This window comes from Cynocephalus volans, chromosome 15 (genome assembly GCF_027409185.1).
Source record: "Cynocephalus volans isolate mCynVol1 chromosome 15, mCynVol1.pri, whole genome shotgun sequence".
Classification (NCBI taxonomy): Eukaryota; Metazoa; Chordata; class Mammalia; order Dermoptera; family Cynocephalidae; genus Cynocephalus; species Cynocephalus volans.
Genome location: NC_084474.1, coordinates 5,334,078 through 5,354,374, shown reverse-complemented (window position 1 = coordinate 5,354,374; position 20,297 = coordinate 5,334,078). Strand labels below are relative to the sequence as shown.

Below are 20,297 nucleotides of genomic sequence, written 5' to 3'. Positions count from 1 at the left end.
GCATACTTTTTTTTTTAGGAAAGAAATATTTTATCCAAAAATAATTTACTGTGTGCTCATTAGGTTCTATGTTCTAGAGATGTAAAGACCAAGAAGGCATGGCCTTTACTTCTGAAGATGTCCTAGTTTAGTGGGGTTGGGGGGACAGAGAGCTAAAGAGATAAAACATAATAAAACACTGGAGGAGAGTGGAGCAACTCCTCAGCTATCTGTGGAGTCAGGAGAGACTTCCCCAAGGGCACATGTGAGCTGAACCCTAAGGGAGGCATAGATGTTTTCCAGGGGAAGGAGGGAGGGTTGACGGTGGGAAGGCCATTTTAGGCAGAGGAAGCACATGTTACTGCACAAAGTGGAGAAGGAAGTTGTGGGGAAGGAATTGGGGCATCAGGAAAGTGGTACAAAGTTCGGTCCTTAATCAAGATAAGCACAAGAGGAAGGCCATCAGGGCCAGGGTAGAACCATCCTCTGCTCAGGAGGCATCAGCCTCTCCTAATTCAAGGTAGAAGGAATTTGTGGAGTATGCATAAAGCAAATGTACTTCACAGGGCCTGGTTTTCCAAAGCCTTGCAGTTTCAAATATTGACCTTGCAAAGGAAATTTTCCCCAGGCTATATAGTCTCTGTTGTAAGATAAAGAATTGTAACACAGCAAGGTTGCTGGCTCAAAGACAGGTTACTGATTGATATATAAAGATACTGGGAGATTCACCCCTTTTGGGGGCTTCTCACTGCTCAGAAGTGATGGACTTTGAGTAATCTTTGGTGGCTCCATCACCCAGGGGAAAAGGGGTGACAAATCCGTCGGAGGCAAAGCAACAATTATGTATTTCTTTCTTGTGGGTACATAGTAACCCAGTTGATTTTATATATTGATTTTGTATCTAGTCATCTTGCTTAATTCACTTATTGATTGCCATAATATTTGGATTTTGGTAGATTTTCCATATATATGATAGTATCAGGCATATACTAACAGTTTTATGGCTTAAATATTGATTCCTATGCCTTTTATTTGCTTTTCTTGTTTTACTGTCCCAATTATACCTCCAGTATAGTGTTAAATAGAGGTGGTGTGATCAGGAAATCTAGTCTGGTTCTGATTGCAGGGAAAAGTTTCTGATAATCCTGTACTAGTTATGTTCCTGCTATTGATTCATTTTAGACAAACAACTACATTAAGAAGTTGCCTTCTTTTAGGAATTTGGTAAGAGTTATTTTTATGACTAATTTTTGAACTTTAATACATATTTATACTAATTGTAAAAAATCATATGATTTTTTTTTTTTACTTCTAATGGGATGTCTTATGTGCTCTATTTTTGAAAGTTAACCACTCTTGCATTTTTTAGAACATTTTGCTTGGTGTCAATGTGTAATGGTTTTATAAGAGGCTATTTCTTATAATATATATATTTTTTAAAAATATTTGTATATCTGTTTATGAGAGAGAGAATACATACTGTTTTTAAAGATCCTTGTCAGATTGTGTTGTCAAGGCAATGCTGCCCTCACAAAAGAAATTGAAAAACATTCCCTGTTGTCTGGAAATTGTGTTGGTTTTTATTCATTAAATATTTGAAATATTTTATGTGTGGATTTGGAGTTTTCTTAGTGGGATATGATGTTTTTGAAGCTGTGTTTGACATTTTTTTTTACAATTAATTCAAAGTAGTTAGTATATATAGGAGTTTTCCTATTTTTTTACTCATTGTTTCAGAATTACTACATTGTTTTCCACCAGGTTATGATTTGATCTCTGTTAAATTTTTTGTCCTACTTCACAAAATCTTCCTAGCATCTTGTTAATGTCTATAGGCTCCATAGAGAAGGCCTCTGTTTTGATTCCCGATATAAGACATTTTGGGGTGGTTTTTTTTTTTTTTCTCTCTCTCTTTTTCTTAATCAGGTTTGCTAACAGTTTATTTACTTTATTTTTTTAATGGTTTTACCTTTGTGTCTGGGTTTTTTTTTTTTATTGAATTCTGCTCTTATATTAATATTGCCTTCATTTTATATTCTTTCCATTTTATTGTTATTTTTTAATTCTGGAAAAGGGATCTGATTGTATTGATTTCCGAACATATTCACTTAAGGCTACATATTTCCTTCTAAGTATGGATTGATCTGGCATCCTGAGTGTTCCCTCTTGTGTCCCAGGCTGTCTGTCCGCAGGCCATGTCTGCCCCATCTGCAGTGTCTTCACCTCCTGTTCTTCATCCAGACCACGCTGCATGCGTCTCTCTCCCTCCGCTGAAGCTTGTATCTTCTCTTCGCTATTACATGCTGGAGAACTGCAGCTCATGTTGTTGTGAGGCTGCCTCTCAGAAAGGAACCAGAACACCCAATTGAGAATTTTAAAAGGGGGTCTTTGTTAGCCAGCCGGCAACTGCTTCCCCAGATATTCTGGTAAGAGAGCAGCCCTGAACCCAAGTTTTAGGGGTCTTTTAAGGGCAAAAAAGTCATATCATCATATAGCAGAAATCACACAGCAAAAGTCACACGGTAAAAGTAACACCCTTCTTGGTGAGCAGGGCCCAAAGCAAGCTGGTTACAGAAGCCAAGGTAAGCAATTAATCAGCCAGGAACAGCAAGAATTTCCCTCCCTAGGTCGCCTGGTTGCATCTGGATTCAGTTCTTGTATTTTATCAGTCAGAAACAGCAAAGGTGGGCAAATTTTACATTTTTTTCATCTTACATATCTAGGTACAGGATAATTTCTAGCTTCTAATTTCTACTAGGGGTACTGGGGGGGGTTTCAATTAGCACTTTTCAATGAGTACAAAAATGGCATAAGCTAAATCAGTTTACCCTGTTACAATGTCTGCCTTTGTATGTTGTCAATGCTTTTTTATGCTCTCTGCCTGCAGTTGGTGTCAGCTTTCAAAAGTCTTCATATGTTGTGCAGGTCCCACCCGCTATTGAGTTTCTATCCTCTGTGCCTGCAGCACATCTTGCTTTGCATGCCTGCATTTCTGTCACCCGCAGCCAGTGAATTGCAGCCTGTGAATGTCTCAATCCTTTTGACCATGTCCCATTCTGTCCCATTTATATGTATATACCCTGATCTTTTGCGCATGCTGGCTTATGTTAGACTATATTCCTTATACCTCCATGTGTATAGCCAGTGTTTTCATCCCCTGGCCTCTTAAACCATCTCTGAACTCCTGTGTCTCTTTCCCCTGTGCCTGCAGCCAATTTCTGTCCTTCTGTTTCTATGTCTCCTCTTCCAGGATACCATGCCAAAACTCACCTCCCCATTGTTTGTACCTGCAGCCAAACTCTGCCCTCTTGTATCTCTATCCGTTGTAATGGCAGCAGAGGCCAGCCCTTGACTGTCTCTTTACCCTGTGTCTGCTTGCCACACCAATCCTCCTTTGTCCCTTGCCCCTCTGAGTGTTGCAGATGTCTTCCCTCAAGTGTCTGCAGCCCTTGTCCATGCAGCCCATGTAAGGACTCTTGTGTGTTCAGTTCTTCAGCCTATAGGTCTTGTCTACTCTTGAGTTTCTTCAGCCCCTTTGCTTCACTCCAGGCCACACCAGCCTTCAACTACCTCTTTGGCCTGTGCCTGAAGCCAAGTCTGTCTCTGGCTGTTTCTCTGTCATGTGACTGTGGCTGTTGTTTTACACAAAAACCACTATGACTGTAGTCTATGTCTTCTCTCTTATGTCCCCATCCTCTATGCCTGCAGCCCATGTAGGCCCTTGCATGAGCCCCTCCTCTGTTCATGTAGCCCATCAGTGCCAGACCTAGTGTGTGAAGGGTCTCCACCCATTGTGCCACAGTGTGGTTATCTTTTCTCCTCGTGAAGGATATCTTGGTTCCTTCCAGAATTTGGCCATTGTGAATTCAGCTACCATATGTTTTTCTTGCTTGATTTTATGTGGACATACACTTTCATATCTTTTGGGTAAATGTGTAAAGGAAAATTTGCTAGTTATTAAAATAAAGGTAAGCCATGTTAACACTAGGATTCAGTTTGTAAAAACCTACCAAGATGTTTTCTAAAGTGGCTGTACCATAATACAATGTCACTAGCAATGAATGAGATTTCCCATTTTTCCACATCCTCACCAGCAGTTAGTATTGTCATTTTTTGGATTGTGCCCATCCTATAAGATGTTTGGGTTATATCACTGCTGTTTTAACTTGCTTTTTTGTTTTGTACAATGCATTTTCTTTTTCCAAGAATCTTTAATGTTGTATTAGTCCATTTCTGTGGCTTATAACAGAATACCTGAATCTACATAATATATAAAGAAGTATAATTTATTTCTTACAGTTTCAGAGGCTGGAAATTCTGAAGCCTAGGGAACACATCTAGTGAGGGTCTTGGTGGTGACTCTACACATCATTGCAGGGTATCACATGGCCAAGATGGCTGAGTAAGAGAGGCAAGTTTCTCAGTTGCTCTTTTTGTGAAGTCATCAGAGCCATGCCCATTACTCCATGAATGGATCAATCCATTCAAAAAGACATAGTCTTTACAATCTAATTACCTTTTTAAAGCCCTACCATTCAATTACCATAATAGGACTTTCCCATTCTCTTAACATTGTCACAGTGAGGATTAAGTTTCTAATATAGGAAACTTTGGGGAACACATTCAACCTATATCAGATGTTAAGAATCTTTTTGTATGCTTATTTCAATTTCTATATTCTCTTTGATAAGGTGTCTGCTCATGTATTTGCCTACTTTTTAGGTTGGGGAATTTGTTTTCTTACTGAGTTTTACTACTCTGCATATTTTTCTTGCAAGTTATTCTTCAGATATGTGTTTTGCTAAAGTTTTTCATAATCTGAGGCTTGTGTTTTCATTCTTTGAGCAGGGTCTTTCAAACAGTGAATACCTTTTTTTTTTTTTTTCCAATCTCTGCCACTGTTTTCAAATTGCCTTCCCATCTGTGTCTGTTTCAAATCTCCCTCTGTGTTTCTTTTCTTTTTTTAAAATTTAATTTAATTTTATTTTATTTTATTTTATTTTTTAATTTTATTTTGTCGATGTACAATGTGGTTGATTATTGTGGCCCATTACCGAATGGGTAATCGGTAATGGGCCACAATAATCAACCACAGTGAATACCTTCTAATTTAATAAGCTGTACAGCCCACCCCACCGCCCTGAACTGGCACCATGCAGGTGAGCCTGCTGGCACCAGCCAGCCAGCAGAACCACGTGGCTCCACCTGGCCCCTCATCCCACCTCAGACCCGGGGGGAGCACCAGCCTATGGATCCAACCCACCAAGTTTGGCCCAGCAGAACTCTACCTGCTAGGGGCTCATTCTATGACCAGAGTCTAGAACAGGAACCAAGTTGGTTTAACATAATCACCACCATACCTATTGCCAAGTAAGACAGTTCACCCCCCGCAGTAGCAACCAAGGCCACTCCACAGCCAACCTCAGTGTAATAGAAGAAGCAAAACCCCTACCAAATGACCAAGCATCAGCAGAAAAACCCTAGAAATACAAACAATAAAGAAGAAATGACACCACCAAAAGGATAGAGTAATGCTCCAAAGTCAGACTCTATGGAACAGGGAATCCTTGAAATGTCTGAAAAAGAATTTTGAGTAATGATCTTAAGAAAATGTGAAGAAATAAAGGAAGACTCAATTAGAGAACACAATGAAACAAGAAAAAACATCCAGAATATGAAGGAGGAAATCTACAAAGAGATTAATACCATAAAAAAGAGTGTAGAAGAACTTATAGAAATGAAAGATTCACTCAATGAAATAAAAAACATGACTGAGAGCTTGAGCAGCAGGGTAGAGCAAGCAGAAAAAAGAATTTCAGAGCCTGAAGATGGTCTTTTTGAAATAACTCAGGCAGACAAAAAAATGAAAAAAGAATTAAAAATAATGAGGAAAACCTAAGAGAGAGAGCAAACAATCTCAAGTGCTCTAACATCTGAAGGGCAGGAGAAGGGAAAAGGTATCAAAAACCTACTCAAGGAAATAGTAACAAAAAACTTCCCAGGTGTAGGGCGAGATACAGACCTTCAGATCCAGGAATCTCAAAGGTCCTCAAACAGATTCAACCCAAAAAGATCCTCCCCAAGACATATTATAGTTAAATTTGCAAAGCTCAAAGACAAAGAGAGAATTCTACAAGCAGCAAGAGAAAAGCGTTAGATCACTTATAGGATGATCAAACTAACAGCAGACTTCTCAACCGAAACCCTACAGGCCAGAAGAAAGTGGAACGATATATTCAAAATACTAAAAGAAAAAAACTGCCAGCCAAGAATTCTTTACCCAGCAAAGCTCTCCTTCAGAAATTAGGGAGAAATAGTGTATTTCCCAGACAAACAAAAGTAGTGGGAGTTCACCACCATGCAACCAGCCCTGCAAGAAATTCTCAAGGGAGTCACTCATCTGGATTCTGAATAATGGTGACCATCAACATGAATACACAAGAAAGAGCAAAACCCACAGTTAAAACTAAAATGCCAGCAAGAAAGAGAAAGAAGTTAAACCATTCCACCTTAAATCCCCAACTCACATTGACGAAGAGAAATAAAAGGGGAAATAATGATCAAAAGATATTTAAACCACCTAAATACCAATTAAATGACAGGAATTAAACAACACTTCTCAATAACTACTCTAAAAGTGAATGGATTAAACTCTCCATACAAAAGACACAGATTAAAAAGATAGACCCAAGTATATGCTGTCTTCAAGAGACCCACCTCACCTGCAAAGAAACTCATAGACTAAAAGTGGAGGGATGGAAAAAGATATACCATGCAAATAGAAACCAAAAATGAGCAGGAGTAGCTATTCTTATATCAGACAAAATAGACTTTAAACCAAAAAACATTTAAAAAGACAAAGAAGGCCATTATATAATGATAAAGGGAGCTATCCAGCTAGAAGACATAACAATCATAAACATGTATGCACCCAATACCAGAGCACCCACATATATCAAGCAAACACTCTTAGACCTAAAGAAGGTGATAGGTCTTAATACATTAATAGTGGGTGATCTGAACACCCCTCTCTCAGTATGGGACAGGACTTCCAGGCAGGTCAACAAAAAGACACAGGATTTAAACTACGCCCTAGACCAACTGGACTTGGCAGATATATACAGAACATTTCACCCAACAGTTAAAGAATACACTTTCTTCTCATCAGCTCATGGTACGTTCTCCAGGATAGACCACATATTAGGTCACAAATCTAGTCTTAGCAAATTTTTAAAAATTGAAATCATTCCAACAATCTTTTCAGACCACAATGGACTAAAACTAGAGAGAAACAATAAGCAAATCACTGGAAGGTATACTAATACATGGAAAATAAATAATAGGCTCCTGAATGACCTATGGGTCCAAGAAGAAATTAAACAGGAAATCAAAAAATTTCTAGAAACTAATGAAAATAAAGATACATCATACCAAAACTTGTGGGATACTGCAAGAGCAGTAGTAAGAGGGAAATTTATTACAGTAAATGCTTATATCAAAAAAATGGAAAGACTCCAAATAAACGACCTAATGCTATGTCTCAAAGAACTTGAAAAACAACAACAATCAAAACCTAAAGGCAGTAGACAGAAAGAAATAATTAAGATCAGAGCAGAACTAAATGAAATAGAGACCCAAAAAACAATAGAAAAGATTAACAAAAAACAAAATAGACACACCATTAGCTAGACTAACAAAAAAAAAAGAAGAGAGGAGACCCAAATAACAAAAATCAGAAATGAAAAGGGAGACATTACAACTGACACCACAGAAATACAAAGAATCATTAGAGACTCTTACAAACAACTGTATGACAACAAATTTGGAAATCTGGCAGATATGGATAAGTTTCTAGACACACATAAATTACCAAGACTGAACCAAGAAGAGATAGAGAACCTTAACAGACCAATAACAAGCAAGGATATTGAAGCAGTAATTAGCAATCTTCCAACAAAAAAAAAGCCCAGGTCCGGATGGCTTTAGAGCTGAATTCTATCAAACTTTTTTTTTTTTATTTTTTATTTTTTTTGGTTTTTCTGACATTTATTCCTTAATTGATTTATTGAAATGTATGAAAACTCTACAGTAATTTGATTTCCTCCTGTTCAAATTCTCTAACATTCAAAAAAGTTTTGAATGCAATTACAGATGTTGCATGACATGTAGTCCACATTTACGTGTGCATTTATTGTATGTTTCTATTAATTTGCTTTTAAGTTGTTAATTACATGTTTGACAGTAGTGCAATGATAATTGTTTAATTAAAGAAGACCAAACTAGGTCAACTCTTTCAACAAGGTGCTGAGATTGTTCCCTCTGTGGAGTCAAAACAATTTCTGACTAATAAATTGATTGCTTTGAAATGGTAATTTATCAAAATGTTTCTAAAAGTCAAAAAAATTGTCTTCAAAGGTGAGAGGACATTCACAAGAAAAGAATGTCAAGGGTAATCCTCGTAGAATGACTTATCTGTGTTTAGTGTAGGTTTTTTATAATTGTATCCTAGATGTTAAACGTAATTGTAATAATGTTTTATTTATTTGTTATTAAAGAGGGAGCAGCTGCTATTCAGGTTTTATGTCCCTACATCCTATCTTTTATATAATACTCATCACTAGCATCTCGCACCGTATGCACCAGGCTCCTGTACATCTTGGCCTGCGATGCAGGACGGTTCTCTCCAGGGAAGAGTAGCACCATTTGCGGACTGGATTAGACGTTCACATTTCATAGGCGTGCTCATAAAACAGCTGTGCGACTGGAGATGAAAATCTGCAAGAATACCAATGAGATGTCTGCAACAACTCTTCCAGCCCCAATTGCAGTTATTTTCTAGATTCCTTTTATATCCAAAGGCAAGCATTCGAGAATGTTGTGGCTATGAAGAAAAGTCTCACAATAGGTTGTCTATGAACTGGATGCCGTTGGCGTGGCTCAGTCCAAGTCCAAAGGCCTCAGAACCAGGGAAACGGATGGTGTCCTTGGGGTAAGTTCTGGAACCCAAAAGCTGAAGAGTCTTGAGCTCTGATGTCCACAGACAGGAGAGAAGAGTGTATCAAACTCCAGTGGATCGAGAGAGAGACTATCAAACTTTTAAAGAGGAGTTAATACCAATTCTCATGAAACTGTTCCAAACAATTGAAACAGACTTTACTCTCCCAAACTCATTCTATGAGGCCAACATAACTCTGATACCAAAACCAGATAAAGACACAACAAAAAAGAAAATTACAGGCCAATATCCCTGAACAAACATAGATGCTAAAATCCTCAACAAAATATTAGCAATTAGAATACAGCAACATGTTAAAAAAAATTATACACTATGATCAAGTGGGATTCATGCCAGGGATGCAAGGATGGTTAAACATATGAAAGTCAGTAAATGTGATACACCACATCAACAAGCTCAAGGACAAAGACCATATGATTATCTCAATAGATGCTGAGAAAGCATTTGACAAAATTCAACATTCCTTCATGATAAAGACTCTCAACAAGTTAGTTATAGAAGGAAAACATCTTAACATTGTCAAGACTATTATCATGAAACATTTTTTCTATATTTTTTCCTAGGAGTTTTATAATTTCAAGTCATATATTTAAGTATTTAATACATTTTGAATTGATTTTGTGTGTGTTGTATTATAAAGGTTTGCTTCTATATTTTTGCATGTAAAATTTAGATTACTTCAACACCATTTATTGAAGAGACTGTCCTTTCTCTGTTGTGTATTCTTGGCGCCATTGTCTAACATTAGTTGTCTGTGTATGCATGGATTAATTGCTGTGCTTTATATTGTGTTCCACTGATCTCCATATCTTTTTATATGCCAGTACCATACTTTATACAATATATAGCTTTACAGTATATTTTAAAATCAGGAAGAGTGATGTCTCAACTTGGTTCTTGTTTCTCAAGATTTTGACTATTTGGGGTCTCTGTGCTTTTGTATGAATTTTAGGATTGCTTTTTATTGCTGCAAAAACTGCCTTCATTATTTTCATAAGGATTCCATTGAAACTGTAGATTGCTTTGGGTAGTATGAACATTTTAACAATATTAATTCTTCTAATTCATTAACTCAGGATTTCCTTTCAATTATTTGTGTCTTCTTTAATTTCTTTTATCAGTGTATTTTTCATGTACAAGTTTTTCATCTCTTGTAAAATTTATTTGTGTTTGTTTATATGATACTGTTTATTCGATACTGTTGTCAATGTGATTGTTTTCTAAATTCCTTTTTGGATATTTTATAGTTAGTATAAAGAAAATCAACAGATACTTTTTGGAAAATTTTGTATTCTGAAACTTCAGTGAATTTGTTTATTGTTTGTGACACGTTTGGGAAAAGTCCTTAATATTTTAAAAATATAAGATCATGTCATCTGCAATTAAAGGTAATATTGCATCTCAGTTTTTGGTTTAGATGACTTTCCTTTTGTAACCTAATTGCTCTGGCTAGAACTTTGAGCAACATGTTGAATAGAAGTGGCAAGAGTGGGCATCCTCACCTCCTTCCTGGTCTTAGAGGAAAAGTTTTTAGCATTTCAAGATTGAATAGGATGTTAGCTCTGGGCTTTTTATACATGGAACTTATGTTTATGTTGATTCTTTCTATGCTTAGTTTTATGAGAGTTTTTTTTTTTTTTTTTTTTTTTTTTTTGTCGTTTTTGTGACCGGCACTCAGCCAGTGAGCGCACCGGCCATTCCTATATAGGATCCGAACCCGCGGCGGGAGCGTTGCCGTGCTCCCAGCGCCGCTCTCTCCCAAGTGCACCACGGTCTCGGCCCTATGAGAGTTTTTATCATGAACAATTTTGGATTTTTTTCAAGTGCTATTTCTGCATTTATTGAGGTGGTGCTGAGATTTTTATCCTTTATTCTATTGGTATGGTATATTACATTAAATGGTCTTTGTTTGTTGAAACACCTTGCCTCTCAGGGATGAGTCCCACTTAGTTATGGTGTATGATCCTTTTACACCATAACTAAGTGGGACTTAGTTATGGTGTATGATCCTTTTACACCATAACTAAGTGGGACTTAGTTATGTTTTCTAGTATATTTTTGAGGATATTTGCCACCATGTCTATGAGGTTATATTGGTCTTTAGTTTTCTTTCTTGCAGTATCTTTGTCTGGCTTTGGTATCAGTGTGATCTTGGCCTCAAAATGAGTTCAGAAGTGTTTTATTTTCTTTAGCTTTTTGAAGATTGGCACGAATTTTCCTTTAGACTCTTGGTAGAATTCACCAGTGATGCCATCTGGTTCTGAGGGGTTTTTTGAGATGTTTTCGATCAGTGATTTAATCTCCTTACTAGTTGAAAATGGGTTTAGATTTATTATTTGTTCATAATTCACATGGTGGGTTGTACGTTTCTGGGAAATTATCCATTTTCTAATTTATCAATTTGTTGGTGTATACTTATCAATAGTCTCATGAATCTTTTTGTTTCTGTGCCTTCGGTTTTATCATTTATTATTTCATTTCTGATTGTATTTATGTGAGTTTTTGTGTGCATTTTCTTTTTAGTGTAACTAATGTTTTGTTAGTTAGGCTTAATAAAATTAATTTTTAAAAAGCCAGTTTTTAGTTCATTGATATTTTTATATTGTTCTTTTAAAATCTCTTTCTCATTTATTTCTGTTCTAATCTTTATTATTTCCTTCTTTTTGCTGTCTTTGGGCTTTGTTTTTTCTGGTTTCTTATTATGCAAAATTAGGTAGTTTATTTGTGATCTTTATTTTAAGATACATGTGTTTATCTCTATAAACTCCCTTTATAGTACTGCTTTTGTTACATCTTATAGTTTGATATGATGTGTTTGTTTTCATTAGTTGCAAGATATTTCCTAATTTCCCTTTTATTACTCATTAATAATTCAAGAGTGTGTTTCCCAAAATAAATCCACACATTTACACTGAATTTTTATCCTACAAAGATGACAAGGAAAAATGGGGAATGGACAGTGCCTTCAATAAATTGTGTTAGGAAAACAGGATATCCAGTGTAAAACTACCAGTACAAAACATAGGCAAAATCTTTGTGATATTCCAGACTTCCAGTCAAGATGGCGGAATAGATGGTCCCCAGCGTCACTCTCTCCCACAAATCAATGAATTTGCAACTAGAAAAATGTAACATCAGCCAAGCTGGGGCCACTGGAGCTCAGGTGAAGAGGAGGAGAGACCTATGGAACTCATGAAGGTGGGAGAAACCACGAAGAGAGAAAAAAAACTGCTCTCGGCATTTTGGGCTGTGGCTGCTTTAATGCTGGAGCACATGGAGCAGGAGCCGGGAGAAGCCGCAGCTGTGCCCTTTAAATGGAATTACTTGGAGGGGGAAGGGGAGAAGAGGACTTTGATGACCCCCAGGACAGCAAGACCACTAACAGGGTTCCTGTGGACCCACACAGGAGCAAGGAGCCAGAACAGCTGAAAAAGGGGAGCCACTCAGAGGCTGGTGAGTCATCACAAGGGACCAGCACATGGCCTATCCCATGGGAAGTGTTTGAAGCATGGGCACTGGGGGAGATGGGCCCACCGGGAGAACACTGGGACACAGCAAGGACAGCCAATCCGCCCACCAATCCACTCAGAGGAGACTGGTCAGAAATGCAGAATTGCATGGGGTGCAGTTTGATGAAAAAACTCAGGCCCAGATCAGAGTTTCTGCACAACCAAGATGTACCAAGTATCTGGAGAGCCAGAACTACCTTTAAAGTCAACCATTAAAACCTGTGCTGCACAAAAAGCCTTCCCTAGGGAAACAGCAGCAAAGCAGCAATTTACCTCAACCACGCAGCTCAAGTACTGGTTCCCACAGGAAGTTCCCCCATTTTAGAAACAAGCAAAGGACAAAAACTTAGTTCCAGCCCAGGCACACCATGAATGCCTTGGGGCCCACCAGGGGACATAAGGCATGGAGCCAGGGGCAGGACCCATGCCCACAACCCCTCACACCACCAGCACCTTGGGGCCCCACACAGGAACCCAAGGATTAGAGCCAAGGACCGGACCCCACTCCCACATACAGGCACTCCACCAATGCCTAGGCACCCGCCTAGGGACCTGGGACTAGCAGTCAGGGACCAGACCCCCTTCCCACAACCAGGCTCACCATGCCAGCACCTCGGGGCCCACCAGGGGACCCAAGGCATGGATAAGGGGACCAGACCCACCTCCCACAACCAGGCACCCCATGCCAGCACCTCAGGGCCTGCCCTGGGACCTGGGGCATGGAGAAGGGGACTGGATCCCCCTCCTACCACCAGGCACACCACACCAGTGCCTTGGGGCCTGCCGTGGACCCAAGGCATGGAGAAGGGGACCAAAATCCCTTCCCACAACCAGGCACACTGCACCAGCACCTCAGGGCATGCCTAGGGACCCAGGGAAAGGAGCTGGGGACTGGAACCCCCTCCCACAACCAGGCACACCATTCCAGCACCTTGGGACGCACTCGGGGACCTGGGGCATGGAACCAGGGATCAAACACTCTCCACAACCAGGCACACTGCCAGCACCACAGAGCAGGCCAAAAACATCTCCTCCATGTGGGTGGTCCACCACAGCCACCATGATAACCAAGGCTGCCGTGAAGGAGTTTAGATGCCATAATCACCAAGCAAATGGTCCACCAGCCACTGGAGTGAGTTGACACAAGGAGAGTCACCAGCAGAGATAAAGAAAAGAGGAGGATGTCTGTCTTGATAGAGCCCATTTCATAGTGACGGAAGAGACATCTGCTCTATGATAGTATTGGGGGACCTGATCACACCTCTCAGCATTGGGCAGATCACTTGGGCAGCAAATCAACGAGTAACCATTATTCTTTCAGAAGGAGAGAAGAAATCTAGGGTGATTAGAGGCGGGAGGGGGAGAGGAAGGGGGATGGGGTGGGATTGGACAAGGGGCAAAAAGAATAATTACAATTTGTAACAATATGTATGCTAGTAATATTGATTTGATCAACATATCTCAATGTTGAACCCCCAAAATATGTATAATCAATTTTGATTCAATAAAAATTAAAAAAAAAATCTTTGTGACATTGGTCTGAACAATCATTTTTTAAATATGACCCTCAAAGCACATGCAAGAAAAGCAAATACAGATACTTTTTGGCTTATTATGGAGTTATGTGCCAAAAAACCTATTGTGAGTTAAAAAAATATTATATAAGTCAAAAATGCATTTAATAACCTCATTAACCCATCATAAATTACAGGTGAAACCATCAAAAGTCCCAGTGCTCCTCAGTGTATCATGATGTTACATCCTGACAAACCCATCATAATGCCAAAAAATTGTAAATGAAACCATCAAATTTTGGGGGCTGTATAAACAAATGGGATTGCATCAAACCAAAAATCTTCTGCACAGCTATGGGAACATCAACACCATGAAGAGAAAACCTATGGTATGAGAGAGTATTTTTCAAACCCACACACCTGATAAAGGGTTAATATCCAAAATATATAAGAAACTCAGACAACTTTATACATATATATATATCTTAATAAAAAATTTAAAAACTGGGAGCACAGACTGATAACCCCAAGGTCATGGATTCAGGTGTCTGTACTGGCCAGCTGCCAAAGGGGGGAAAAAGGGGTGAAAGTCTTGAACATACTTTTCTCAAATGAAGACATATAAATGGCCAAGGAGTATATGAAAAAATGAGGAAAATAGGAACAATATCCAGGAGTGCAGTTGCTGGACCATAGGGTAGTTGTGTGTCTAGTTTTATTAGGATCTACCAAACTGTTTTTCAGAATGGCTAAATCATTTTTACTCCCATCAGCAATGCATGAGTGATCCAATTTATCCACATTTTTTACAGCATTTGGTTTTCTTAATATCCTTTAATTTAGCCACTCTGATAGGTGTGTAGTGATATCTTGTTGTTTTTGTGTACATTTCCCTAATGGCTTATAATATTGAATATCTTTTTGTGTGCTTATGTGACATCTGTATTATCCTATGTGGTGAAATGTCTCTCCATATACTTTGCCCATTTTCTCATTCGTTTCTTTTCAGCTGGTGAGTTATGAGAGCTCTGTGTATATTTTAGGTAACTGTCCTTTGTTGACTATGTCGCTTTTGAATACTTGCTTTTAGTCTGTAGCTTGTCTTTTAGTCCTCTTTTGTAGAGAAAAATATTTTCTATTTTGTAGACAAGAATATTTTAATTTTGATAGTTTAAGATTGATATGTTTTTTTAGTTAATTGTGCATTTGGTGTGTTGTCTAATAACTTTTATTGCCTATCCCAATGTTCTGAGTCATAATTCAGTTTAGCTGAGTTTCAGTATTTTTGTGTTTTAAGGATTTAGGTTTATTTTTTCTAAGTTGTAAAATGTTTGAGTGTACATTGGATCATAGTATTTCCTTATTTATTTTTGTAATAAGATTAGCACCCCTCATCTGAGTATTTGATATTTGAAATACTCCAAAATCTAAAACTTTTTGAATGTGGAAAGGGATAGCTGACACCATTGTTTTCACATTGTTCAATGTATTCAAACTTTGCATCATGCACAAAATTATTAAACATATTGTATAAAATTACATTCAGGCTATATGTATAAGGTGTATGTGAAACATAGACTAATTTTGTATTTAGACTTGGGTCCCTTCCCCAGATATCTTATTATGTATTGCATATATTTCAAAAATAAAATCCCAAACACTCTGGTCTCAAGCATTTCAGATAGGGGACCCTCAACCTATAGTTATGTCTCCTGTTTTATCCCTCATACGTATTTGTGCCTTCTCTTTATCTTTGTGAGATTGTCTTGCTAGAATTTTATCAATTGTATTTATTTTTAAAAGACCCAGCCTTTTGTTTTCTTGAGTTTTTTATTCTGTTTTTCTGGGTTTGTTTATTTATTTATTTACTTATTTTTATTGAATCAAAATTGATTATACATATTTGGGGGTTCATCATTGAGATATGTTGATCAAATCAATATTGCTAGCATATATATTGTTACAAATCATAATTATTCTTTATGCCTCTTGTCCAATCTCTCCCCATCCCCCTCTTCCTCCCCCATCCCTGCTCTAATTGTCCTAGATTTCTTCTCTCCTTCTGAAAGAATAACGGTCACTCTGTTAATTTGTTGCCTAGATGATCTGTCCAATGCTGAGAGGTGTGATCAGGTCCCCCAATATTATCATAGAGCAGATGCTTCTTCTGTCACTCTGAAATGGGCTTTGTGGAAAGAGACATCCTCTTCTTTCCTTTATCTCTGCTGGTGACTCTCCTTGTGTCAATGCACTCCAGTGGCTGGCAGACCATCTGCGTGGTAGTTGTGGCATCTAGCCACTTTCGCAGCAGCCATGGTTATGGTGGTGGCTGTGGTGGGCCACCCACATGTAGGTGACATTTTTGGCAAGCTCCTTGGCGCTGGCAGTGTGCCTGGTTGTGGGGTATGTCTGGTCCCTGGCTCCATGCCCTGGGTCACTAGGTGGGTCCTGAGGCACTGGAACAGTGTGCCTGGTTATGGGTGAGGGGTCTGGTCCCCTTCTCCATGCCTTGGGTCCCTGGGTGGGTTCCAAGGTGTTGGCACACTGTGCCTGGTTGTGGGAGGGGTGTCCGGTCCCCTTCTCCATGCCTTGGGTGCCTGGGTGGGTCCTGAGGCACTAGTGTGCTATGCCTGGTTGTGGGAGGGGGATCTGTCTCTTTCTCCATGCCTCAGGGCCCACCTGCTAGCACAGTGTGCCTGGTTTTGGGAGGGGGGTCTGGTCCCCTTCTCCATGCCTCAGTTCCCTGGGGTGGGACCTGAGGTGCTGGCATGGTGTGCCTGGATTGGGGAGGGGGGTCCAGTCCCCTTCTCCATGCCTTGGGTCCCAGGGTGGGCCCTGAGGCACTGGCATGGTGTGCCTGGTTACGGTAGGGGGGTCCAGTCTACTTCTCCATGCCTCAGGTCCCTGCGCAGGCCTCAAGGTGCTGGTGGTGTGCCTTGGCTGAAACTAATTTTCTGTCCTTTGTTTAATTCTAACAGGGGAACTTCCTGTGGGAACCAGTAGTTGAGCTCTATGGTTGAGCTAAATTGCTGCTTTGCTGCTGTTTCCCTAGGGATGACTTTTTGTGCAGCTCAGGGTTTAATGGTTGATCTTATAGGTACTTCTGGCTCTCCAGAGACCCAATGCACCTGGGTTGTGTAGAAACTCTGATCTGGGCCTGAGTTTTTTCATCAAACCACACCCCATGCAATTCTGCATTTCCAACCAGTCTCCTCTGAGTGGTCCTGTGCTGACTGGGGGGTGGATCGGCTGTCCTTGCTGTGTCCTAGTGTTCCCCCAGTGGGCCTGTCTCCTCTACTGCCTGTGCTCCAAACACTTCCAATGGGACGGGCCCTGCCCAGTCTCTTGCGATGACTCACCGGCCTCTCAATGGCTCCCTTTTCTCAGTTGTTGTCACTCCTTGCTCCTGCGTGGGTCTCCTCCTTAGTGGTCTTGCTGGCCTGGGAGCCACCAAGGCCCTCTTCTCCTCTGCTGCCTCCAAGCAACTCCATCTGAAGGGCACAATTGTGGCTTCTGCCGGCTCCTGCTCCATGTGAAAATCAGCTCCAGCCTTAAAGCAGCCGCGGCCTGAAATGCTCAGAGCAGTTTTTTCTTTCTCTCATTGTGATTTCTCCCACCTTTGTGCAGTCCTAGGTCTCTCCTCCTCTTCCCCTGAGCTCTAGTGGCCCCAGCTTGGCTGATGTTACATTTTTATAGTTGTAAATTGTTTGATTTGTGGGAGAGAGTGATGCTGGGAACCATCTATTTTGCCATCTTGACTGGAACCTCCTGTTTTTCTGTTTTAAATTTCATTCATTTGTACTGTCATGGAAAATTTCTTTCTTCCTTTTGGTTTGTTTTTATTTAATTTAAAAACTATTTTTTTTTAAATATTGATTTTATAATTTTGTATTTTGTATGTAACATTCACTACTTTAAATATTCCTGCCAGGACTGATTTGGCACATTCCACACATTTTGATATGTAGACCATTCAATCCTAACTCAGAAGACTTCCCCTATCAACCTCCCACCCCTTGTTCTAAGAGTGGCCCATTGGTCTCTTTATCATCTGTGTTCTTTTACGTCTTTTGGGATATCATATTAACAGGTTGAGACAGTATGTAGTCTTTCAGACTGGCTGTTTTCACTTAGCAATATGGATTTAAGACTTTTCATGTCTTTGTATGGCTTAATAGTTTATTCCATTTGTTTGGAGATTACAATTACATTGAATGAATGGGCCAGAGTTTGGCTATGCATAGATATTGAAGGTATGTATTGATATTTTATTGTTGTTTTATTATTCTTTTTTGTACTGAAAAAATAATGCTGAGCATTTTTTAATGCTTATTTACCTTCTGTATATTTTCTCTGGCAAGTGGTCTAGTCAGGTATTTACTCATATTTTAAATCAAGGTTGTTTTATTTTTTTCTGTGTTTTATGCATTGTTTGTATATTTTAGACTCAATTCATTTTTCAGATATGTGTTTTGTCAGTATTTCCTTCCTGTTTATGTCTTGTCTTCACCGTCTTTTAACAGTATCTTTGCAGAGTAGAAAATATAATAAAGAACACCTTATCAAATTTTGATGTCGCAGATTGTGCTTTTGGTGTTCTATATAAAAACACATCACCAAACCCAAGGCCAAATAGATTTTCTTCTGTTTACTTCTAGAACTTCTACATTAAAAAAAATTTTTTTTACATAAAGTATATGAACTACTCTGAGTGAATTTTGTGTGTTATATGGTTTGCATCATTGTTATGCTGTTAAATATAGTTGCTGAATTTTTTATCACTTTCTTGGAAAATACTGTTTTCAAATGAATAATTTTTTTTGCTTGACAAAGGTAAGTTGAATACATGTCACTGGGTGTGTGACATGTCATTTGAGTGTGACATGTCATTAGAGTGTGCTCTAATTCTCTTCCATTCATCTAAATGTCTCTTATTTTTGAAGAACTTAATATAGTAGCTGTATAATGGGTCTTGGAATATGGAAATGTGAGTTGTTCATCTTTTTACCTCTTCAGATATTCACAGATTATTCTAGGTTTAGATTGTTATTAACTACAAAATACATTGATGGAGTAATGTTTGAAATTGCATTGAATCTGCAGGTAAGGCTGGGCAGGATTGAAATCTTAACATTATTGAGTCTTCTTGAGGTTGAAGTTGAACAAGGAATATCCTTCAATTTGTTCACATTTATTATGATTTCCTTTTATATTGTTTCATATTTTTCTGCATAATATATTTGAAATTCATACATAAGCCTTGCTTTTGGGGGGGCAGGTGGGGCTATTATAAATGATGTTATTTTAATTCTTTTTATTTTATTGCTTGTATATTAAGAAATGTATGTTGACCTTGTACTCATTTATCGTTATTCCCGTCAGTTCACAGAGGCAATCTAAAGGCTTCATTTCCCTTGGAACTTAAATGATAGTATTGAATCTCTGAACACTGAATTTCCATGTTAGCTGGAGCTGGGAACAGAGGCAGATCTGGGTCACAATGTCTCTAGAGGAGATTGGCAGAAGCCTTCCTCTTTCTTCAAAGTTAGAGCCTGCCCCAGCGGTTGTACCAAGGTCACATCTCTCTTCAGTGCAGTTCCTGCTACAGAGATGGGAGGGTGCTGACCTTCTGCTTGAGAAAGAAATATCAATCCAAACTTATCAGCTCTGAAGTAGGAAGCCAGAACTTCAGGGCCTTGTGGAAAGTTGGGTGCCTGGTCCAGGGTCGCCATGCTGTTAGCTGTTAAGATCCCTCAGCCCAAAATTGCTGGGAGGAGGGAGGTAATAGCCTGTGTCCACCTGTCCAGATTCTGTCATCACATCTCCAAGCCTTGATCTCATGAGAAATCAGAGCCTTAATCACCCTTTAAAGATTTTCCCATAGCCAAGATCTTGCTGCTAAGTCTCCCTAAGCCCCAAGACCCTCTGTGGGCCCTGCTCCATCTGTGCTATTGCCCAGATAATTGGGGTTCATGTCAGAAGTGTGTGATATTAGCCGAGAGTGAGGTCATGTTCCAGAATCCAGGGAAGGAATCTGGGCTGTGAGGCTAAGTGCCTTGGAGCCAAGATGAAGTGTCAAGTGGGGGCAAAGCAGTGGAGCAGCTGTCATGGTGCCCATAGGTAATTATGCTCATGCTGTGACAGTCCCTGGACAGACTGTCTGCTTTCTTCAGGGTGGTGTTACTGCCTCTAAACAGAGCTACTGTCCTGAATTCTAAGCCCTCTTGGTTGATCATTTGCAGACATGTATATGGCTATATTGACCTTAACCATTGTACA

The 20,297-nt window shown here is 39.3% G+C and overlaps 1 protein-coding gene across 1 annotated transcript in view; it reads right to left on the bottom strand.

Annotated features, from left to right (window-relative positions):
- The window catches only part of RNF17 (ring finger protein 17), a 120,953-nt gene extending 101,203 nt beyond the window's left edge, over positions 1-19,750 (bottom strand). The window contains exon 1 of the mRNA XM_063080080.1: positions 19,645-19,750. Within this exon, the coding sequence (XP_062936150.1) occupies positions 19,645-19,750 (106 nt within the window). The remainder of the gene's footprint in view (positions 1-19,644) is intronic.
- Positions 19,751-20,297: the final 547 nt, after the last annotated feature.